Source organism: Falco rusticolus, chromosome 1 (genome assembly GCF_015220075.1).
Source record: "Falco rusticolus isolate bFalRus1 chromosome 1, bFalRus1.pri, whole genome shotgun sequence".
NCBI lineage: Eukaryota > Metazoa > Chordata > Aves > Falconiformes > Falconidae > Falco > Falco rusticolus.
Genome location: NC_051187.1, coordinates 568225 through 590640, shown reverse-complemented (window position 1 = coordinate 590640; position 22416 = coordinate 568225). Strand labels below are relative to the sequence as shown.

The 22416-nt window shown below is 63.5% G+C and overlaps 4 protein-coding genes across 21 annotated transcripts in view; 2 read left to right on the top strand and 2 right to left on the bottom strand.

Moving 5' to 3' along the window:
- Nucleotides 1-2898, top strand: part of RBFOX3 (RNA binding fox-1 homolog 3) — a 146937-nt gene extending 144039 nt beyond the window's left edge. For 13 of the 15 annotated variants that reach the window (XM_037403382.1, XM_037403373.1, XM_037403328.1 and 10 more), the window contains one exon: nt 790-2898. In XM_037403382.1, coding sequence (XP_037259279.1) covers nt 790-834 — 45 coding nt within the window. In that variant the 3' untranslated portion in view covers nt 835-2898. The remainder of the gene's footprint in view (nt 1-789) is intronic. The other 2 variants (XM_037403391.1, XM_037403335.1) reach the window with 1 other exon arrangement.
- A 956-nt stretch (nt 2899-3854) lies between these two features.
- Nucleotides 3855-8301, bottom strand: ENGASE (endo-beta-N-acetylglucosaminidase). The gene is made up of 14 exons (XM_037403209.1): nt 8174-8301; nt 7910-7986; nt 7607-7808; nt 7204-7352; nt 6930-7087; nt 6672-6820; nt 6324-6489; nt 5789-5892; nt 5456-5564; nt 5179-5351; nt 4819-4973; nt 4615-4717; nt 4407-4521; nt 3855-4275 (listed from the first exon to the last, which is right to left on the bottom strand). Exons 1-14 carry the CDS (start codon nt 8278-8280, stop codon nt 3871-3873), a joined length of 2172 nt encoding a protein of 723 aa, XP_037259106.1. The 5' UTR covers nt 8281-8301; the 3' UTR covers nt 3855-3870.
- Nucleotides 8302-9639: 1338 nt separating this feature from the next.
- Nucleotides 9640-15855, bottom strand: C1QTNF1 (C1q and TNF related 1). Of its 3 annotated transcripts, none has more exons than XM_037403263.1 (4): nt 15224-15855; nt 11706-11862; nt 11464-11609; nt 9640-10918 (listed from the first exon to the last, which is right to left on the bottom strand). In XM_037403263.1, exons 2-4 carry the CDS (start codon nt 11846-11848, stop codon nt 10521-10523), a joined length of 687 nt encoding a protein of 228 aa, XP_037259160.1. In that variant the 5' UTR covers nt 11849-11862; nt 15224-15855; the 3' UTR covers nt 9640-10520. The 3 variants fall into 3 exon arrangements, with proteins under 3 accessions (XP_037259160.1, XP_037259149.1, XP_037259138.1); XM_037403252.1 differs by having other exon boundaries at nt 9640-11071; nt 11706-11882; nt 15224-15852; XM_037403241.1 differs by having other exon boundaries at nt 9640-11071; nt 15224-15849.
- On the top strand, nt 10638-19875 carry CANT1 (calcium activated nucleotidase 1). 2 transcript variants are annotated; one of them, XM_037403229.1, is made up of 4 exons: nt 10638-10742; nt 17784-18423; nt 18668-18871; nt 19334-19875. In XM_037403229.1, the coding sequence occupies exons 2-4, from the start codon at nt 17805-17807 to the stop codon at nt 19702-19704; spliced, it is 1194 nt and encodes a 397-aa protein (XP_037259126.1). In that variant the 5' UTR covers nt 10638-10742; nt 17784-17804; the 3' UTR covers nt 19705-19875. The 2 variants fall into 2 exon arrangements, with proteins under 2 accessions (XP_037259126.1, XP_037259120.1); XM_037403223.1 differs by lacking the exon at nt 10638-10742 and adding an exon at nt 16082-16136.
- The last annotated feature ends 2541 nt before the right edge of the window (nt 19876-22416 follow it).

Sequence of the window (22416 nt, the reverse complement as noted above, 5' to 3'; positions counted from 1 at the left end):
TCCCACATGGTCCATTACGCCCTGCGGCAGAAGCCCCACACAGTCCAGACTATGTATGCTACTTGCTGGGAACCTGGCTGCCACCTGCGCTGGCTGCCTGGCAGCACCCCAGGGCCCTGGCTGGGGACCGAGACCCCCTTTCTTGTCCCTGGTGGGTGTGGGGCGTGTCCCCAGGGCCCAGCACGCAGCCACACACAGGGAGCACACGTGTGCATGCCGGCGCCTGCAGCCAACCCGCACACTGCGGCTCTTAGCTATCTTCACAACCAGCATCAAAGATGAAAAATCCCACTCATGGGCAGGATCTCAAAGCCAACCCGTCTTTTTCTTCCTTTTTTTAACCCCCTGACACGGGTCCTGGCTGCCAAGTGCCCCTCGGCACCCCTAGCCCCAGGCAGGTGCTAGCAAGGGGCCATGGCCCCTCCGTCCCGTGGGGATGGGCAAGGGGGTTACAGCCCAGCGCTGCAGCGGGAATGGGGACAGGCTCCTCTGTGTTAACTGTGGCACTGGTTGTGCCATGCCAGGGGCACCAGGGCTCGGGGCACCCTGTAGCCCCTGGCCCGTGCCATGGCCACAAGGCAGCACCTATGACTGTCACAGAGCCGGGACAGCCTTGGGCACCCTCCAGCTCTGCTGGCCCCTCATGTCCCAAGGATTCAGTGTCATTTTAAAGAGAAAAAAGAGAGAGAAAAAAAAAAAAAGAGGAAAAAAAAAAAAAAAAAGGGAAGAACTGGGCTTTGTGCCTCTCTCAAATACTGATTGGCTTTTTTTTCATCTTTGATGTTGCAGGCTAGTCTATACCGAGGAGGGTACAGCCGCTTCACTCCCTACTAGCAAGACAGACACAGCCCCTCCCACCACTAACACTGACTGCTCACTAGCACCAAACCAAACCAGGCAGACAGAGCCGAGGCCGAGCCTCTGGAGGAACCGCGGGCCCTGCCCGGGCGGGCTGGGGCTGGGGCTCAGGCTGGGCTCCGCCGAGCTGCGGCAGCCCACACCCGTAGGGTTACCTCAAGCTGCTCCGTCCCGCCGCCCGCCCGCGTCTCCTGCACCGTCCGCCTGCCCCGGCGCAGCCCTGCGCCTCGGTGCTGCCGAGCATCCCTGGGGGACCGTGGGGAGCAGGGCTCAGCCCCAGTGGCACCCTGTTCCCAGAACTGGGTCACGGGGTCCTAGCGCAGCTCCACAGCGGGCACTGCCCTTGCTGGGGGTGCAGGGGGCTCGACCCCCTGCGAGGCAGGAGGGGGGTGCTCTGCCCGCAGGCACGGTGCCGACGGTAGCCCCGGAGCAGCCCCTCTGCCCTCCCATAGGAGAGAGAGGAGCCAGCGGGGGCTGCTGTGAGCTCTGGGGATGGAGCTGGGCTGGGGGTGTGTGCAGGAGCCCGGGGCCAGCCCCCCTGGCAGTAGCGCTTCTCAGGGCTGACTGCGTTGCTTGGCGGAGGAGCTCTGGTGCGGATGGCATGGGGCGCAGTGTGGGGCTCGGGGGGCTGGGGTGACACCTGTGTATCCCCTGGCCCACGGCTTGGCCAGGCTGCCCCGCATGCTGTGCCAGTGAAAGACCTGCCTCTTTGTTTCTGTTGTAGTGAAACCGTGGCCGTTTCCTTCTGGGACCAGGAAGGGCAAAAAAATCCACACACACACACACAAAAAAAAAATAAAAAAATCAAAAGCAAAGCAACAAAAAAAAAAAAAAAAAAAAAAAGCAAAGCGGCAACAGCCAAGTGAAAGTCCCATACTGTCCACACACGCACCGAGTGAGCGAGTCCCGGAGGAGCGCCGTGGCAAGCACGGACCGGCCGGACGCGCCAAGAGGAGCCCCTCTCCGCCCCGGCCCCGCAGCCCGTGGCAGGGAGGGAGAGCCGGCATGCCGCCGAGCGTGGGGGCGTCCGGAGGGGCCTCCGCCTGCCCAGGACCTGGGCACCACGTCTTCCTTTCAGCCCCGGCGCGGCAGCGCTGGGGGTGCCGGCAGAGCGCTGCGGCACGCCGCCCCCTCCCCAGCTCTGAGGGCTGGGCACCGGGGTGGGAACCTGGCTTCGTGTTTCCTGAGCTCCGGCGCTTGCCGGTCATCAGCGCATCAAGTGTGCGAGGCCCCGGCTCTGTGGAGCCGGGGTGGCGGCGCAGCCGCTTTGCTGAGGCGCTGGGCGTTGCAGGGGGATGAGCCTCTGCCTTTTAAAGGGAATTTTTGTTAAGAGGAGCTTGCAACTCGCTTGCAATCCCTTTCCCCTCCCTCCTCTCCATCCCCTGACACACCCGGGGCTCCCACCCCGCAGGGAGCAGCCCTGACCAACGCTGCTTGCGGTCCCCTGCACTGAGCTGGAACGGGGACTGCCCCGATCCTGCTCCTGCTCCTACCTGCTCCACGGCGCAGGACATGCTCACGGCCACCCGTCCCTGCCCGAGACAGCGGGACCCCACCAGCCCTTGGCGCACCCTTGGCGCTGTGGTCTCAGCCATTGCATCGCCCAGGACTGGGGGCTGGCATCGCCTGCAGGGACCAGCCCGAGCCCCGGGGTCGGTCTTCAGCAGCCGGCATGCCGGGTCCGGTGCCCGGCAGCACAGGCGCTGCGGAGCGCACCCCGGGGCACAGCCCTGTCCCGCAGGGTCGCCTCGCGTTCAGCCCCCTGCCCCGCGTGGCTCCGCCACTCCTCAAACCTCACTTTATAGTCTGCAGATGCCCCCGATGCTCCAGCAATGAGCTCCCCCTTTTCTATTCCCGGTGTACATAGCCCCGGCCACCCCAGCCCCGCACCCCTGCCCCTGTACAAAGCTCCTTCCATCGCTGTACTGGCTTCTTCCTTACAGCACCCCCCCTGCGCCGGCTGCCGGCGCGCAGGCTGGCACTGGCCCATCCTGTATGCTTCAAAAGGTGTGACCATTCTAATAAACAGTATTATTATTATTATTATTATTATTATTATTATTATTATTATTATTATTATTATTATTATTATTACAAGGATTATTATTATTATTGAAATTATTAATAAAGATTTCTTTCTTCAACCAGGGCGCCTCAGGTTTTGACTGGGGCATTGGCATGGGGCCATGGCTGGCATGGTGTATCTGACCGTCCTGGCACACCTCTGGGCAGGGGGCTGCAGCCTGCAGCAGGCAAAGGCAGGGGGAACATGCTGAGGCCCCCATAGCAAGGGAGCGGGGTGCTGGCACGGCAAGAGTCCTCCCCTGGCTCTGCCAAGCTTTTCATTTTTCAAACTGTCAGATAATTCATTTCAGACTGAGTCCCCCGCCGGAGGAGCAGCAGCTTAACTGCTGACATATTAATTTTCCTGACTGGGAGCCAGTGTTGTTTGTGGGACTGGGGCTGGCACTTGGAGGGAGCTGGGGCTGGGTGACCCCGCTGCGTGGCGCGCTTGCCTGCCTCCCTGCCTGCTAATTGCTTGCTCACCAGACTGTGAGAAAATAATTGCTGCTATAAATTTTCTCTCCTTCCATGCATAAGAGATCCAGGCGAGGTAGCCCGGGTGCAGCCACTGCCTGCCAGCCCTAGGGAGAGGGCAGCGCTGGGCTGCCCCTCAGGGGTGAGCGCTGAGGCAGAGCGCATCTCTGCACCTGCACTGAGCACCAGATGGGGGACATCTCAGGGCAGGCACTGCCAGCCTGGCTGCATGCAGCTTGCAGGCAGTGAGGGCTGCAGGAGCTGGGGGAGTCCCCAGGCAGCCTGTCGCAGGGCCCTGGCCAGCACCCAGTGGGTCCCCACAGTGAGGGCTGAGCCCAGCCACAGTGGTGGGAGAAGAGAGGGACCCACCAAAGCAGGATGATGAAATGCAGCCTCCACTCTTGAAGCCCCCTGCACACAGCCCACCCGCCAGCATGGAAGAGACAAGGATGCGGGGCTGCACCACGCTTGCCTTTAATGCCCGTCTCGGCTGGTGCTGCTGGCCGGCTCAGAGTAGACCAGCACCAGCCGCCCCCAGCGGTCGGGGTCCACGGGCAGTTCATCACGCAGCACCGGCTCCACCAGCAGCTCTAGCCGGCAGGACTGGCCGGCCGCTGGCTGCGGCACCACCAGGCCCACAACACGGTACAGGCAGGCGTGCGCCAGCCCCAGGAACTGCAGCGGCGTCTGGCCCTCGCGGCACCGGGCACCCTGGCTGAGGATGCGGAAGCAGCTGGCGCGGTTGGGTGGGAATGCCCAGCGGAGGGTGAGGCTGAGAGAGAGCTGCTTCGCCTCTGGGCCCTCCTGCCACCAGAGCTGCGAGGCTGTCAGGCTCTGCACCTGTGGCGGGGAGGCCACCACACTGGCTGCATCCAGCACCTGCCGAGGGAACCACAGAACCATGGGGGCTGGGACCAAAAGCAGTGGGTGCCCACCCACCCTCCCAGCGCGGGGCAGCGTGGGGCAGCACCGGGATGGATGGCTCCCAACCGGCAGTGGTGGGCACTCACCCGGATCTCTCCGAGGAGGCATGTGAAGGGGGTCTCCTGCAGGCTGGGCTGGTGGCAGGACAAGAGCAGGGAGAGGTCTCGCAGGCTGCAGTCCTGCAGGTCCAGCTCGTAGCACCTGAGAGTGAAGGGGCAGAGCGGGCACAGTGCTGGGGGGGCCCCAAGGCACCCACACCTTCCCATGGGCACAGAGAGCCAGCAGGGCACTCACCGGCCAGTCCAGCCATGGGAGCTGCGGTCGCAGGCAGCAAGCAGCTCGGCGAGGCGGGGTGGGGGTGCCGGGAGGAGCCGGGGGTGATGGCGGCTGTTGGGCTCTGCCAGAAGAAGTAGGGTCAGGGGGGCAAGGGGCTGAGCTGGTCCCATGCCCTGCAGTAGGTGCTTACTGCAGAGAGCACAGAGGGGGTAGGGGCCTCACCCGGCAGGGAGGTGATGTTGCCCTCGTGGCAGGTACGCGAGTCCCAGGTGGTGAGCTCCAGCGCAACCATCAGTTCATCAGGGTGCGGCCCCTCCAGCTTGTAGACCATGGTCAGGAGGAGCTTCGGGGGTGCCAGCATCTGCAAAGAGAAAAGGCTGATGACCCCAAATCCACCCAGAAAGAAAGAGAGAGAGAGAGGAGAGAAAAAGAAGATGGATCAGGTTAGATCTGCTGGGTGGTGCGGGCAGCGAGCCCCATGGCACACTCACCACGAGGTCCCAGGGCCACACAGCCCTGCCTGGCCAGCACGATGCCAGCCCAGCACTGAGGAGATGGCAAGGGGGCTTCACCCCAACTCACCGGATGGCCACACGCTCCTCGCCAGCAGGGATGGTCCCCTGCAGCCTCAGGGAGCTGCCCCCGCACCAGGCATCCTGCAGACAACAGCTGGTGCTCAGCCGGCCCTTGTGCTCTGGGTAGAGCGGCTGGATCTCTTGCGCACTCAGGTCATACCAGGGGCCAGCCTCTTCCTCCTGCAGGACAGGGCGAGCTGGGCCAGGCAGGCAGCCAGGAGCAGGGACCCCCCTGCCCAGCCCACCCCTGCCCAGCTGCAGCTGAGCCATCACCCCACACTCACCATCCCAGCCAGGAACCTGCTGGTGCCCATGCCCAGGCTGAAGGAGGTGGTGAGGGGCAGTGTGCAGATGCTGTGCGTGGGCAGGTACTCAGACAGCGAGCCCCAGAACCTGGAGGAAAAGGTGGGTGTCAGAGCTGAGACCCCTGCTACAGCCACTGCCCCAGCACGGCCTCGGGCATCACTTGAGCTGGGGCAGAGCAGGGCCAGCCTGGCCCTGGCCAGCAGCCACAGTCGCCCAACAGCCCTGTCCCACTGCCCCACAGCCCTCCGGGCCTGGGGAGCTCCTGGCCCATTCTCCCCCCAACAGCCCCAGCTCCACTGAGCCGCCCTCACTTGTTCTCGTTGTGCAGGAAGTTTTCCTCCCCCAGGTGCTCGTAGACCCAGCCAGGAGCAAAGATGGCTGCAGAGAGGCCATGCTGGCGGATCAGGCGCAGGGACTGCAGAGATGAGCAGTGAGCAGCATGGGCTGGGCAAGGCAGTCACCTTGTAACCTGTCATGTCCCCACTCCCCCAGGTCCCACTGGCCCCGTGGTGAGGCAGGACAACACCATGGGGATGTGCTGCGGCATCTCCCACCCCAGGGACTGCAGCACTGGGATCCCCTGGCTCCCTCTCCATGCATGGCTGGCAGCCCAGTGGCTCCAGGTTCCCCTGCTCCTTGCCTCTATGACCCCAGGTTAGTGGTGTAGTGCGGCACGGCACAGCATGGCACGGCATGGCCATTGGTTGGGGCTCAGAGCCTTGCACTGGAGGGAGGCCCAGGGTCCCACTCTGGCCCGGTGTCGCGACGGAGGGAAGACACAGTCACTCAATATGAGTGATCAGCAGACTTCCCTCCGTCACAACAGCCCGGTCCTGGCACACCCACCTTGTCAGTGTCGAAGCCACCACCGACCACGTCCCCACGGGCAAAGACATCAATGCCAACATAGACATCGGTGCGGCGTGGCCCAGCCAGCCCGCATGTGCGCTCCAGGTGCTCCTCCTTCCAGTTGTAGTTGGTGAACAGCCCATCACAGGCGTCGAAGAACACCCTGGGAACGAGGGTGAGGGTGGCAGGACAGATACTGTGGCTGTCCCTACAGACCACCCCACCAAGGGCTGTGCAGGCCATGCCCTGAGCACCCTCAAGAGCTGGGTTTGGGGTGGGCTCACACCACCTCTACCCAGGGCCAGTTTTGCCTGGGCAAGGTGATGGGACAGGGCCCAGCCTCACCTATTCTCCTCGTTCAGCTCATTCTGCCATCTCAGCGTGCCGTTCTGCAGGACGCTGTCATACCAGATCACCAGCCCCCCTGGCATGGCGCTGTGCACCTGCACCGTCAGGTGCCGCAGGAAGGCGGGCAGGTTCCTCGCCGCTGCTGCCTGCCAGGGGACAGCAGGGACAGGTTGGCATGGGGCAGGCAAGGGGTCCTGCACAAGAGCAGCGTGAGGGCAGGGGAGGAGGCAGGGAGGGCAGGGTGCAAATGCTCACACTCAGCATGTTCTCTATGTTGACCAGCCAGCCGTCGAAGCGGTAGTGCTGGGCAATGCGGGCCAGCTGCTCGCTCACAGCGTGGTACGCCTCCTCCCCACCAGCCAGGAATGACTCACACAGCTTCTCCCCATCCGTCCACTCCGTGATGAATGTGCCTGGGCAGGCGGTGAGAGCAGTGTCAGCCACGTGCCCTGGCAAACCCCCCATGCTCCTGGGGCTCTCCCCAGCCCAGTCCTGCAGCCCCCAGCCCTGCAGCTGGTCCTGCCCTCACCCAGCACAGTGACACCATTCCTGTGCGCCGCATTGGTCCAGCACACGGGCGGGATGGTGACAGTGTGGTGGCTGAAGTAGATGAAGACATCAATGTACCGCCAGTGGTAGAAGACATAGGGGTTGCGTGTGGCTGAGCCCTGGATGAACCTGCAGCGGCAGAAAGAGGCAAGTTGGGCAATGCGGAAAGAACACTAGCAGACGGCTGTGGGGCTGGGAAGGGGCATGACTCACGCCCAGCTGTGGCACTAAGCCACCCCCGCAGACCCCAGCCAGGGCTGGCCTGGGCAAGGCCACCATTCTCCGGCTAAGCCGGCAGGGAACAAATCAAGCAGAAGCCAAAGGGGTTTGGGATTTGAGATGTTGAGCTCTGCTGCCACATCTCCCTTTTGCTCAGCACGTACCTGTCCTCCAGGTACCCGCCGCGCATGTCGTGGCACACCAGCGTCCGGGGCCTCTGGCTGCCCAGCGGGGGCTGGCGCTCTGCCAGCGGCACAGCGGAGACGTTGAAGTCGTCGTTGCTGTCGGGCTGCCAGGAGAGCAGCTCCTCCAGGCCGGACAAGGAGAAGCTGATGGGCTCTGTCGTGCTGGTATCGAAGTGCCTCGCTGGGTCAGGGGGGACTTGGTCAGCGGGGAACCCGTGCGGCTCAGCACCGGCCCGGGGAGGGCCGGGGGGACCCGGGGGCACCGTTCCCGCCGTGCCTCACCTGGCAGGGGCTGCGGGCGGGCGCTGACGGTGTCGTGCAGGACGGTGGTTCCCCGGGGCTCCGCCGCCGGCTGGAAGCTGCCCGGGGAGCGGGGTGACGGCCGGGCAGCCCCCTGTCCCGTAGGCCCCCTGCCCCCGGCGCCGGGCCAGCACCGCGGCCAGCGCCGCCCAGCCCAGCCCAGCCCAGCCCGGCCCCGGCCCCGGCCCCGGCCCCGGCCCCGGCCCCGGCCCCGGCCCCGGCCCCGGCGCGCCGCCCGCCGCCCACCTCCGCCGCCGCCGCTCGGCCCGCTCCGCCTCGGCCTCCGCTGGCGCCTCAGTCCCGGCCCGCTTCCCGCGCCGTGCCGGGCCCTCCTGCGCCGCCGCCGCCGCCATGGCGCTGCCGCCGCTGCCCGCTCCGACGGCGCCGGCACCGCACGGCCCGCCCCGGCCGGGGGCACCGCCCCGGAGCTCCGCCAGCCCCGGCCCGGCCCCGCACCGCCCCCAGTGCCCGCCCCGCCGCCGCCGCCTGCGCCTGGAGTCCCGGGGTGGGACGTGTTCTAGGGTGAGGACGTGTCTTCCAGGGTGGGAAATGTGTCTCGAGATGGGCTGCGTGCCCTGGGACAGGGCCACGTGTCCTGGGATGGGACGTGTGTCCCGGGATGGGGATGTGTGTCCTGGGACAGGGATATGTGTCCTGGAATGGGGTTGTGTTCCGGGATGGAACATGTGTCCTGAGATGGGCTGCATGCCCTGGGATGGGGCCATATGTCCTGGGATGGACTGTGTGCCCCAGGATGGGGGATGTATTTCCCAGGATGGGACATGTGTTCTGGGATGGGGACATGTCTCCCAGGATGGGACATGCTGCATGCCCTGGGATGGGGCCACATGTCCCAGAATGGACTGTGTGTGGTGGGATGGGACATGTGTGCTGGGATGTGATGTGTGTCCCTGGACAGGCCCTGCTGGGCAGACTGGGACACAGCTGGTTCCCAGGCTGGCGGCCACCCCAAGGAGGCAGCCCCCTCAACTCATGCCACCTGCCAGCAGCCCCAGCCCTGCCTGCCATCCGTGGGGCTGGAGGCTGCCGTGGGACTTTGCCCTCACCCTGTGGCTGGGAGGGGGGGCCGAGCTGCCTCCCGCTGTCCTGCTGGGTCCCTGGGACCAGCCCTGCGGGGACAGCAGGACAGGGGCCCTGCAGGCACCACCAGCTCCAGACAGCCTGACCAGCCTCACCACCCACCATCCGCCCACCCTCCACCCACCATGAGGTCACTTTAAGCTCAGCCCTGAGCTCTCCCTGTTGTGCTGGGTGGATGGGATGCTGCTCTGCAGCTACAGCCACAGCCACAGCCCTGCAGCTACAGCCCTGCTCTGCCCAGTCACAGACCCACCAATCCAGCCTCTGACCACAGGCTTCCCAGCTTGATCTCAGGCCCATTTCATCACTGTGGACTTGCTGGATGATCAGGACTCTTGGTAAACCTGGTCACCACCCACAGCCCACCCTGCTCACAGGCTGATGGGTCTGTTACTGCACTCAGCTCCCCACCCTTAGGGAGCTGCTGGCCTTTGCAGGCCTGGCTCCGGTCTCCCTGGCTCTCCTGGGACCAGCTGCCCTTCCCTTCCCACCACTGGCTGGGCAGTACGGTGCCAGCCTGTAGCTCTTGGGGAGCCCCCACACCCTGGCAGTGGGAACCTGCCCTAAGCTGCACAGAGCCTCTGCACACACAACACAAGAGGACACTGAAAGTGTGAGTAGGATTTAAAGTTGTGGGGTGTTTAATGTGGTCACAAGCTGTACAGAGAGTGGTGGGCAGCACACTGTCCCAGGCCCTGCTTTGCTATTGCATCTACAAAAAATACAAAGCCTAGCCAGCAGATAATTTAACTGAAGAGGAAGCAGCTGAGGCCTCGCACCCAGGGCTGCCGGCAAGGTGCCAACCCCTCCTTGGTAGCATCGGCACCCAGCAGAGGCTGCGGCGGAGGGAACTGCAATAGGGACTTGCAAAGGGGAACAGATACAATCTGCTCCCCCATGGGAGCACTTGGGGAGGCTCAGCACAGAGGGTACCCACCATTGTGCTGCAATATCTGTGCTGTTGGGACCCAGCTCTGCAGAGAGAGGGGCCCTTAGTGGTTTTACTGCCTTTCCTGCTGGGTGCTGAGCACCCTCTGCTCTTTTGCAGAAGGAGCCTGCCGCACATGGCATGGTGCAAGGGGGGGCAAGGGAAAAAGACGGTGTGTGTATCTGCGCTGCCTCTCACCAGGGCGCTGCCAAGCAAACCCCAAACACAAGCTCACAGCCATTGCCACAACTGACTGTGCCCCAGCAAACCCAGCTCTGACACAGGCACAGGTGGGGATGAGTTCCCTACCTGCCCCAGGCGAGTGACTGCTTGCCAGGTCACAAATGCAGCAGAGGCTGGAAATGGCTCTGACTCTTCCAGGTACATAGGCTCAGCCTCGAGGAGCTGGGCATGGGGGCATTCACACACTGGTGCAGCTGCTGGCAGTAGTAGCATGTAGAAGGGCTAACAGCTTAATGGTGGGTGGCATGCCTGGGGCAAGAGGGCAGCTGGGGCTCCTCAGACATCTGCCCCAGGGGAGGAGGAGCAGGGTGGACCAGGTGCTCAGGGGTCCCCGCTGTACTTGATGAGGTGGCCGCTGAAGGTGATGTAAGTGTCATACTCATCGCTGAAGATGGCATTCTCACGCTCGCCCTTGTAGAGCCGCACCCAGACCTCATCCTGCTCCTGCAGCTCCAACATGACGCTTTGGCTCTGCATGATGCTGCGGTCACTCACCTGGGCATAAAGGATGACCATCTCTGCCCCATTGCGCATGATGTGCAGGTACGTCTCTTTCTGGTTCCAGGTGTGCACGTTGAGGCTGAAGTAGTAGATCCCAGGGACGTAGCAGTAGAACTTGCCCGTGAACATGTTGAAGTGCTCGTAGAGGTTGACAAACTGTGTGTCGAAGATGAGGGTCTGGTAGTAGTCATTGCTGTGCAGGGGCTTCTTGCGGCCCACTGAAAAGGCAGCGTAGTGGCTCTTGCAGCGTTCCCCTGGGGCGCCCATGCTGCCCTTCTGTCCCTTGGGCCCTGCGTGGCCTCGGCTGCCGGCCACCCCTGTCTTGCCAAACTTGCCCTGCATGCCTCGCTCACCGCGGTCCCCTTTCTCGCCTGGGCAAAGCAGGAGGGAGAGTTGCACTGTCAGAGGCGGGTGCCATGTCTGAACCCTGGAAACCCCTTTGCCTGGCAGAAAAGGATGGAGACAGCAGGGACGCCCCCCCCACCAGCCCTGCCCAGAGCCCACCAGCACAGGAGCAGCTCACACCCCACAATGGCTCCTGCCCACTGCCCCTTTGTCTGTGCAGGGTGCTGGACCACAGGCACCAGCCTCTGCTTCTTGCTCCCAGTTCGTGCAAGACTGGCATCCCAGAGAGCCAGCACTGGGAGCCCAGCTTTGTGCTGGCCTTGGGAGGATGCTGGCAGACCAGGCAGGCTGATGGAGTGCCGGGGCTGCAGGTTTGGCCATGAGCATTGCTGCAGTGTGGGGCCCTGACAGCTCTCACCTTTCAGGATGGTCATGTTGATTTGAGGCAGGGGCTGGTACTGGGTGTAGGAGAAGCGCTGGTCGGCCGGCTCACAGCAGCGAACACAGCGGGGCTGTGGGGGCAGCCCCTCCTGGGCACTGCCAGCCTTCTGCTCCTGGATGGCCCTAGGAGGGCAGAAAGCAAAGCGCAACAGGGAGCTACGGGTGGGGGCTGAGGCCCTTGGGGGTGTCACAGCTGCCCTGGCCCCGGGGTCCCCTCACCTGGCAGCATGGTGCTGGGGCGGTGTCTCCTTGGGGTCCATCTGCAAACGCTGGTCGGGGCTGGGGCTGAGCTGGCTCCCTGCAGAAGAGGGCAGCAGCAGGCAGGAAAGCAGCAGGACACTGGGCGCCCAAAGCCCCTCCATGCTGTGGCAGTGCCCTGTGAGATGCCAGGGATAGCTGAGGGGGACAGCAAGGCCTGGCAGAGCTGGAAGATTCAGAGATGCCCTGCCACACTAGCCTGGCAGTGCCCTGCACTGTCCCCAGGACAGGACCTGATGCACTATGCGGCCCCAGACAGGGCACAGATGTGTTTCCAGCCCCAAAAAGCTGCTCTTGCAGCAACCCTTCCCCAGCAGAGCCCGCAGCATGGGCATGTGCATCTCTTCCAACTGCAGGGACCATCTGTACCTAAATAGCTGCTTCTACCTAGGCTGTGTGCCTTGGTGACACTCCAGTGAGTGCCTGGGGAGACCCAAGTTTGGAGCAGTGCAGGGGCTCTGGTCCTGCTAAGAGATGGGGCTGTGCAGCCCCCAGAGCCCTGGCATGCATGGAAGAAAAAATTACCCGGGGAGCCAAGGGCAGAGCAGAGCAGCAGCCTCTGGCTGACTGTCTAAGCCCTGGGCCAAACATAGCTGCTCCTACTCAGCCTGGCTTTAGCTGCCTCCCAAGGATGCCCAAAAATGGCAACTTGGGGTCTCAGCACCCAAAAAAATTACAGGTAGCTCCAGGTGCCACAGGGCAAATGTCAGGGTGCAGCCCTGCCTATTGTGGGGGAACCCCAGCCCTGCCTGGGGAGGGTGCCTGCATCCCTCCTACACCACAGCTTGCAAGGATGCCTGCAGCACAGGCTGCACAGACCCCAGGAAAGGGGCTTCTGTGCCCCAGGAGCTGCCATCTCTTGGTCCTCAGTGTGAGGGCTTGCAAGGAGGCCAGACCCACTTCTCTGGAGATGTGGATGTGGGCTGGCAGCCCCAGCTGGGAGCCAGTTGCAACAGGGAGAAAACTTCCTGGCACCCCCGATTCCTGCATGGGGCCAAAGCTAATATTTGCAGTAGCTGGTGGCACCATGGCCCAGCCCAGGCAGCCCTGCTGCCCTTCCTCATCTTATCACAGCCTTATCTGCTGGAGATGTGGGGTTGGGCACACCCCACACCTGGCCCTGTGGCTCTGAAGGCGCCAGGATGGTCACGACCAAACACATGTGCAGCACTGCCCGGCTGCTTGGCATCGTGCAACCGCGGGGTCTGAGGTGGTGCTGGGGCACAGCTGGCTGGCACAGGGCTGCAGGTGTGGGCTGCCTGGTCCCACACCCTGCCATGATGGGGCCTTGCAGCGCTGGGATGGAGAAGGCTGCTGACTCCTGTACTGTCAGGTGCCTCCCCGAAGTGGCACATCCTTTGCCTTTCTCCCCTCCCCAAACAGCCTCCCCCTGCACTACCTGGCTGTGCTCTCCAGGTTCTGCAGGGATCCTAGATCCCCTGCCCCAAGGGGCAAAGGGCCCCACACAGCACAGCCCTTCGTCCTGGGGGTGGGCCAGGCCAAGGGGAAGGATTCTGGGGCAGAATCCTGTTGTTTTGGTGAACACCCGCTTTCCAAACACCAGGGTCCTCAGTCAGCGATCACTGAGCCAGCCCCCAGGCAGACTGTTGTCCCCCGAGCACAGGGGCTGGTGGGGTCAGAGGACCGGTGGGAACAGGAGACTGGGCAGGCATGCTCCAGCAGAGGGTGTTTGAGGCCAGGATGGATGCCTGGCTTGTGAGTCACCTTCACTGGGACTAGGTGGAGGGATGGGGGAAGGCTCCAAAGGGCTTTCCTACTGCTTCAATCCTTTGCAGAGGGCCTGTTCCCTCACACACTTTTCTCGGTGTCTGTGTCCCAGCTTGTGTCCCTCCCTGCTCTGTCTCTCGCCCTGTTATCTCTGCCCAAGTCCTGCTGTGCTGCCGGCTATGGGGAGAGGCAGGGCTGTGGGCACTGTGTGTGGGCAGCCTGGCACCGCATCCTCTGTGCCCTGGCCTGGTGCCTGCCCATGCTCAGCTCTGTTGTCAGGGGAGAAGCGGATCCATGGATAGCAGCAAGGAGGAGGCCAGTCAGGGGCTTGTGAGCAGATATCATCCAGGAGAGCCTTGGCCCTGGCTCTCTTCACCCTGCTTGGCCTCCAGTTATGCCAGCCACATGCCAGAGAGCATGGCACACAGCCTGCTGGTGTTTTGGGAAACCCATGGCTTTCCCTCAGCTCTGGGACCATCAAACCAGACATTTTCCCTGAGACCCAAAGCAGGCTCAACCCTAGGGAAAATGCAGCTTTGTAGGGAACTGCTCCACAAGGAGAAGAAATCCTTCACCAGAAAATTCCCACTGAGAAAGGCAGCATGCTTCCCAGGCTGTCATAGGGCTGGAAATGGAGGCGAGTGTCCTGTGCACACAGAGTGCTGTCAGTGGCATGGTGCACCCAGCAGCAGCATGCAGGGCTCACTGGGCCCCTGAACACATGTCCGCAGGCGCACCGGGCAGGAGGTGCCTATGTATGCACAGGCATATACAGCCCTGCTGAAGGGATGGTGTTTTTCCTGTCAGGATTGGATGCTTTCCAGGAGCCGTTTGGAGATTTAAATTAAGTGGCTGCTAAAGCTTTGTGACTGCAAGTCAAAACATCCTGAAATACATCCTAGATGGTGATAAAGACAAGAATGAAACAAGCAAACCCTTGGGAGGGGTTGAAGGGGCTCAGAGCAGTGGGCGGCATGGAGGCAGCAGGACCTACACACTCACCTCATCCTACTGGCTCAGGGTGGTGGATAGAGCCCTCCCCAAGCTGCAGCAGCTGGAGCTGCGTTGCCTCTGGGGTCATGCTGGTGGGATGGCTTCCCCCTGCCTTTTGGTGCAGCAGCTGGAATGGCTGCAGAGCTGTTTGTGCCCCCAGAGCAGCACAGACCCAGCAGGCAGCAGCGTGGGAGCTGTGTGGAGCAGCTGTGGTGAAGGACCAGCAGGGTGGTTGCAGCCTTCCAGCTCCTGCAGCACCAGCCAGATGCTGTCCTAGGGACCCCAGCAGCTACCACGTCCCTGTCCCCTGCACATGCCTGGGGACAGCCTGGCCCTGGGTTTTATGTGCTCATAGGGTCTGTTTTTTGGGGCACAGGGCTGGGGGAGCTGCGGTGGATCTGTGCTGGGTCAAGCCTGTGCTGCAAGTTCCAGCACTAACCACCTCCCAGCGTCTGTCCTTGCCAAGCTGCTGTGGGTCAGGCTGTGACCCCAGACTGTGGGGTTCAGCCCTGTGGTCCCCACCACCCCTTCGCAGGCAGGGCAGGGTCCTCACTCAACTGACCGGACTGGATAGGGGGGACCCTGGTCACCGCTGCTGGACATGCCCCAGGGCACCCATTCGACCAGTGAGGTGGAGCCACCTCATGAGTGAATCCACACCAGTGCTGCTGTGCCCTGACAGCACCTGCAAATGGGTACACAATAAGGTGCTGGTCCTAGGCCTGCAGGGCCCTCCCCCAAACCTGCCCCCTACCTACCTCCGGGGCAGAGTTGCTCCCTCCTGGTGCTGCCTTGCCTTCCCTAGAGCATCCCTCTGTGCTGCCCTGCCAGCCCCCCGGCACGGGGCAGAGCCTGCCTGCAGCGGATCGGCTGCCTCCCACTCCAGCAGCCTCTTCTCCTCCTCTGGCCTGGGCGGAAATGCACTTTCTAGAAAGTAAAGGAGGCAGCAGAGGAGCAGGACCAGGCGTGCAGCCCTCCCACTGCCAGATGTGAGCCCAGCAGCGCGGGCGGCTGGCGTTAACCATGTGTGCTCCCAGCGCCTACCAGCACCGGGCCTGCAGCCATGACCAGCGCTGGCCCAAGGTCAGGGAATGGCAGCAGCACATGCCAGGGGCTTCGCTGGGACCTTTCGCAGACAGCCAGACACACACACGTGTCCCACAGCGCTGGGCAGGACCTGGCCCCACTCCCTGCACCCCAAGTGCTGGGGGGACACGGGGCCCGTCCCAGTTAACGCTGGTGTGTCAGGAGCCGCGGGCTGGGGCCTGCCTGCACCGGGGGCTGCACCCGGGGACATGCCCACCCGAGGCTGGGCCGCAGGAGACACCACTCCGCAGAGCCGGCTCAGCCCGCGCCCTGCGGCCCCCCCGCCCATCGCTGGGTTCCAACAGCACGTGTGCGGGGGGCCGGGGCCGGTCGGGGCTGACCGGTCCTTTGTCGCCGTGCCCGGCCCGGTTCGGGCACGAAGCAGGCCGCGGGGTGGACTGCAGCTCCCAGCAGCCCCCGCGGCGCAGCGCGGCACTGACGCGCGAGGGCTGATGGGAGTTGTCGTTCCGCTGCGGCCGCAGTGATTTGGCCGCTGCCGGCCGCCGTGGCGGCGCGCGGGGGCTGCCGGGAGCCGTAGGCGGTGGCTGTGCGGGGGGCGGGCGGCTACGCTCGGGCGGCGCCGCGGTGAGTGGGGACACCGGGGCGGGGGGCGCGAACCGCGCTGCGGGGCCTCGGGGCCGGGCCTGTGGGGAGGGGGCCCGCCGGGCTGGGGCGGGAGCACCGCGGGCACAGAGCACTCTGCTCGGGGGGAACACCGGAGGCGCCGAGGCTGTGCCCCGCGGCAGAGGGTCCAGGGGGCGCGGAGGCCCTTAAGGCCCCGCTCAGGCCGGGCGGGGCATCGGCTTCCCGGCAGCTCGCTCCGAGTAGGGGGTTCGGGGGTCCCCGTGCCCGGAGGGCCCGAGGGTCCCCGTGTCCGTGCCGGCTGGGGGCGTCCCCGTGGCCATGCCCGGGGGGAGAGGGCCACGTAGCTGTGCTCAGGGCAGGTGCTGGCGTCCCTACAGCCACAGTGGGGACCAGTGCACTGAGCGGGGTCCCCAGGGCCCTGCCGAGGGCGGTGCTCCGGGATCGTAGCAGAACGGAGGAGCACTGCCCCCCCTCCCCTGCAGGGTTTTTACCCCGCTGTGGCGGCGCCCCGGGGCGAGCAGCTGTCCCTCGTGGGCTCCTCTGTGTCCCGGCCGTGGCCAGGAGCACACCCGCCTGCCCGGGCTCGGCCTCCCATGCTCAATGCAGCCTCTGTTCACCCCTCTGGCTGCTGAAAGGCACATTGAGAGCCCCGTGTCATGGCTGCTTGTGGGGAGCACGGCCCGTGCCCAGCGCCAGGCCCGGGGCCCCACCACAGCCGGTGACAGGCCTGGGCTGGCAGCTGGGCACCCCTCTGCCTTGCCCCAGGCTGGGGGTCCTTGCCCTGTGCTGCATGGCACGGGGTGATGGGGCAGCTTCCAGTGCCTGGGGGCTGCTCGCTCCCTGCACAGCCTGGTATAGTCCATCTGCAGGAGCCCAGGGAGCTGCCACATCCCCTGTGCTGCAGGGAGAGGCACTGCTCTGGCACCTTGGCCCTGTGGGTGGGCACAGCACAGGGTGGGCTGAGGGTACCCACATATGAGTCATGCCCAGAGGAGACACCATGACAGTGGGCAGACCTGGTAGAGGCTACTGCAGCTTCAAGGCTCGGCAAGTTCTGGTGTTTGTCCCTTGAACCCAGGTGCTGCACTTCCTGCTCAAGCATTGGCATCCTGCTCGGGCGGAGCTGCCACGTGTCTCCTGGTGTCTCTGTGGGGCCTGGGGACATGCCTACTGCTCAGCAGCAGGGCTGGTTCCTGGGGGCTGTGGGAGCTGGGACAGGCCGGCTAGCCACTCCATAGACACCAAGGGTTGTTCTTGCTGCTGGAGGGGAACTCCCTCCTGGGGCTGTGCAGGAACGCTGCTCAGCAGGACACCCAAGTACAGGTCCTGGGGACTCGCCCAGGGTTACTATGGACCCTGGGGCAGGTAGAGGTGCTGAGCAGGTCATGCATGCCTGCCAACACTTTGGGGCTTGTGGCTTGTTCTGGTCTGGGAGGGCAGAGCAGGGTTGAGGTGGGAAGGGGCTGAGAGTGCCCTCAGCAGCAAAGCAGCCCCCTTCCCTGCTTGAGGCAGCAGCACCTTCTCCTGCTGCAGGAGAGGGGGTGAGGTCCCTCACCTCTCCCTTGTGGCCATGCCCTGCAGCCCCCTGAGCTCAGTGCAGCACCAGGCTCCAGCTCCCTGACCTGCTTCCTCCCTTTTTTCCACCAGGTTCTCCTTGCCCCAAGTCTGATGCCCATCCCGCCCTGCCATGAGTCTATGAGCCCCCTCCGGATCAGCGTGGGTGGTCTACCTGTCCTCGCGTCCATGACCAAGGGTGCTGATCCCCGCTTTCGACTGCGCTGGAAGGCCATCGTGCTGTCATCAGCTTGTGTGGGGATTGTGCTGCTGCTCTTCTGCCTGCACCGGTCCTCACCAGCGCGGCATGGTCCACCCAATCCTCACAACTGGCAGCTCAGCCTGCACACAGGGGACCGCTACAATGACACCTACCCGCTGTCCCCACCCCAGAGAAACTCCGAGGGTGTGCGCTACCGCATCGGAGTCATTGCGGACCTGGACATGCAGTCCCGGGGCTCTGAGGAGCACACCTGGTTCAGTTACCTGAAGAAGGGCTACCTGGTGCTGTCAGACAGTGGGGACAGCGTGACAGTGGAGTGGGACAAAGACGAGAGCGTGCTGCAGTCCCACCTGGCTGAGAAGGGCAGGGGCATGGAGCTCTCAGAGCTGGTCGTCTTCAATGGGAAGCTGTACGCTGTGGATGACCGGACAGGAGTGGTCTACCAGATTGAAGGCAACAAGGTGGTGCCCTGGGTGATCCTCCCAGATGGGGATGGCACAGTAGGGAAAGGTGAGCTCCACCAGTCTGCCCTGCAGATGCAGAGCAGTGAAGCCCTTGGCTCTTTGTGGCTCGCTGGGGTGGGGTGCACCATTTCTGTGACTCCGTAAGCCTGGGTGGGACAGGGGCAATCCTGCCCAGGGACTTGGGAGGCTGTGCCCAGGATCTGGGTGTCTGGTGTGGCGTTCAGGGGAGTGTGGCCAGTCTGATGTTTGTGCTGGCTGAGCCCTGGCTCATGCCATTCTCTCCACTGCAGGCTTCAAGGCAGAGTGGCTGGCAGTGAAGGATGAGCACCTCTACGTGGGGGGACTGGGCAAGGAATGGACCACAACAACGGGGGAGGTGGTGAACGAGAACCCCGAGTGGGTGAAGGTCATCGGCTACAAGGGCGACGTGGGCCATGAGAACTGGGTGGTGAACTACAACGCACTGAGGGCTGCGGCAGGGATCCGACCCCCAGGTACTGAGTGAGGCTCCCTTCTGCCACCTTGTGTCCCACACCCTCAGCAGGCCCCAGGGCTGAGGTCTCCCTCCCCATAGATACTGGGACTGGAGTGAGACTTAAAGGATGCTGGAGGCCAGAGACCTCCTCCTGTCCTGGCAGAGAGGCCAGAGCTGACCCTGGCCAGTTTTCTCCTGTCTGCCACAAGCAGTGGGAGGTTCACTTAGCTGGTGCTGTGCCTGGCAGCCAGGCCCCCTGGGCAGAGGAGGCTGTGCCAGGGTGCCCCTGCCCAGCTCCGGGAGGGACTGGGGGGGCTGCTGCATGGGCAGTGGGGCAGGAGAAGGCAGAAACATTTACAGCAGTTGCCTCTGGGGGCTGCAACCTCCCCAGCTGTGGTGTCCTTTGAAGTGGGGAGCAGACCCACCCCAGCCTGGTGGGTGCTCTCTGCCTCATGCCGTCAGACACCACTCCTTGCCGCAGGTTACCTGATCCACGAGTCGGTCTCCTGGAGTGACACCCTGCAGCGCTGGTTCTTCCTGCCGCGCCGTGCCAGCCATGAGCGATACAATGAGAAGGCAGATGAGCGGCGAGGCACCAACCTGCTGCTGAGCTCTACTCAGGACTTTGGGGATGTGACAGTGGGACGTGTGGGTGAGGTAGTCCCTACCCACGGCTTCTCTTCCTTCAAGTTCATCCCGGACACAGACGACCAGATCATTGTGGCGCTGAAATCGGAAGAGGACAACGGCAAGATTGCTAGCTACATCATGGCCTTCACACTGGACGGGCGCTTCCTTCTGCCTGAGACCAGGATTGGCAGTGTGAAATACGAGGGCATTGAGTTTATTTAACCGACTTTTCAACTGGACTGGAGGGGCAAGGGAGGCTGAGGGGCGCTGGGGCAGGCCCTGCTAGCATGCTCCAAGCCAGGCACATGCCCCAGGCTTGCCCGAGGGATGCTGGGCAGCACTCCCAGCTCTGTAGTTGGCCTTGGCATCTCTGGTAAAGCATTGGCTCTGCTGAAGGAGGTGTGGTGTGGGTGTTTTGGCAGTGGCACCTGGTGGCAAGGGACTGCCACCACAGGGTGCTGTGAGCCCCAGTCCAGGAAACAGACAGTGGTCCAGATGTGCCAGTTCCCTGCGCAGGCCCTGAGCTGCAGCCATTAGCACCCAGCCCCTAACTGCGACAGAAACCCTTTGCGGTGAGTCGGTGGCTGTGTTGACATCTGGGCTCTGGGTTTGCAGCTGAGGAGGAGCCTGAGCCCCAGCTCTGCTGCTCTGCCTGGTGTCCTGCTGTGCTGCGGTGCTCCCCCAATGGAGGAGGGGGTGACCAGCTGGAGCACTGGGCCTGTCCCAGTACCTGGAGGAGCAGGTCTGAGCCAGGCGCTGGGGTCTAGCCATGCTGGCAATGTGTCCTGGGGCCACCCTGCAGGAGAACCTCCAATCTGTGTCCCCAGCACCTGACTGGGAATATACTGGAGACATGAGGACAAGCATCCCTATAGGGAGGAGCATCCTTGAGGGTGCAATTGACCAGATCCTGCCCCATTCCTAACCCTCCTGGGGTCAGAGTGGCTAGCTGGGGATAGGGGCATGGCATGGTGTCCCAGCCAGGGCAGGCAAGGGCCATCTATGGTGTCATAGCTGCGGGGGATTTCATCAGACTTTTTCCCAGAAGGTCATTTTCCTTCCCTTTTTACTGTAAGCTGGGTGAGGTGATGGCTGCGGTGATGGGCAGCCCTGGGCACTTTTCTGGGGAAGGTCCCACGTGGGAGGGGGACGGTGGTGGTGTCCCTCTGGCCCGGTCACTGAGGGGGATGCAGCTGTTCCTGCATCACCAGTAGCACCAGGGCTGGGGCTTTTAGCGGTCTCAAGTAGCAGCAGCTGGGGCTGCTGCTGGCACTGCTGTACCGGTATGGTGGCTCTGCCCATGGGGCTGGGGGAAGCAAGCGTGGTCCCAGGTGACTGGTGGGTCCAACAGCCATAGCCAGTTGTAATGTGGGCACATCCCTGTGCGTGGCCCTGTGCCATTCCCAGCCCGCACCCCAAAGGAGGTACGTGGTTTTGCTGGCTTGGGCCCCAGAGGTGCCTCTAGACCCAAAGCTGTCAGCTCCAGGAAGATGCAGGACCTGGACAGAAGCCACCAGGAGCTGTCAGAAAAGATAGCCATGCCTGCTCCAAGGGCTTCCATGTTTGGTATAGGAGGGAGAGCCAGAAGCACCAGCTTAGCTTCCTGGGGCCTGCAGCAGCTGGGAAGCATTCACAGCAGCCCCAGGCTTTGCTGGCCAGGGAGCCCTTCCCAAGCTTGCCAGCAGTGTTGTGAAATCATGGCAGCAGCCTGTGGCCCCTCAGGAGGAACTTGCACAGTTCTTGGGAGCCGAAAGTGTGAAACATGGGCATCTGCTGGCCCCCGGGGCCTCCTTCCCACCCCACTAACCACAAGAATGCAGCTCCTGGCCTGGCCTGTGCTCCCCTGCCTCAGCCCCTGCCCTAGTTGGCAGGGCAGCAGTTCTTCACACCAGTGAGGTGCTGGGGCTCATGGTTGGCTCTGTGTTGCCCCCCAATTTGGCAGCAAAGAGCTGTGGGCACAGGGCAGCTGGCAAGGAACGAGGTGACTGCGGTGCCAGGACCTTCCACTACCCTGGCTGTGGGAGTGGGACCTCCCTCCCCACCAGAGCAAGGCTGTGGTCAGGACCCCTGGGGATGGGCCCAGTGCAATGCCGGGGCAACCTCGCAGCAGTTGGTGCCTGTGAGGATGCCACCAGTGGAGCCACTGTCAGAGGGACCCAGCAGGCACAGCTCCATAAGCAGCTGCCTTGTAGCTCTGGGCACAAGACACAGCTGACACCAACATGAGTTTGGGCTGTCCAAGTGTCTCCCTGCAGCCAGGGGACCCTGTTACACCCTGCCCCTTGGACAGCCCTGCCAAAAGGGTGGGCTTTAGATAACCTGGGACTGGCTGCCACCATTCAGGGGTGGGCTTGGCTCCCATACCTCCCCTGCCTGCCCTGACACTGCCCTGCTGTGGGGACCGGCCCTGCCTGGGGGAAGGAGGGGGCCTGTTGATACAGTGTCTGGGCCGCAGTTGGGTGGGAGGACCCACGGTGCAGAGAGCTGGCAGGGACAGGCCCTCCCAAGAGCCCAGCCAGGCTGCCCCCCCACCCCCTGTTTACAGTGTCCAGCACCTCTGTGAGCCGAGTGAGGAGTGCATACAAGGCTGGACACGTGTTTTCGTTTAGCCCAGAAAATGACTCACGCTGGCGCTGTGCTGCAAGTGGACACGCTCGTCTCTGCAGGGCAGCCCTACCCCGGCCACAGACCTGTCCCCAGCACCACGGGCAGAGCTGGCCTCAGCCCGTGCATGTGGCCTCGGGGGCCATGCAGCACCTGCCCCAGGGTGCCCCCCCAGCCTGCGCTGGGTGCCGGCTGGCCATGGGCCACATTGGCCACTTTGCCTTTGCCTGCACTCCACTTGGCACAGGCATTAATGGCCTTGCTCACCCTCCTGGCCCGGGGCTGGTGACTCCACAGCACCTGTCTTGGCCCCACAGCTGTCCTGGTGGC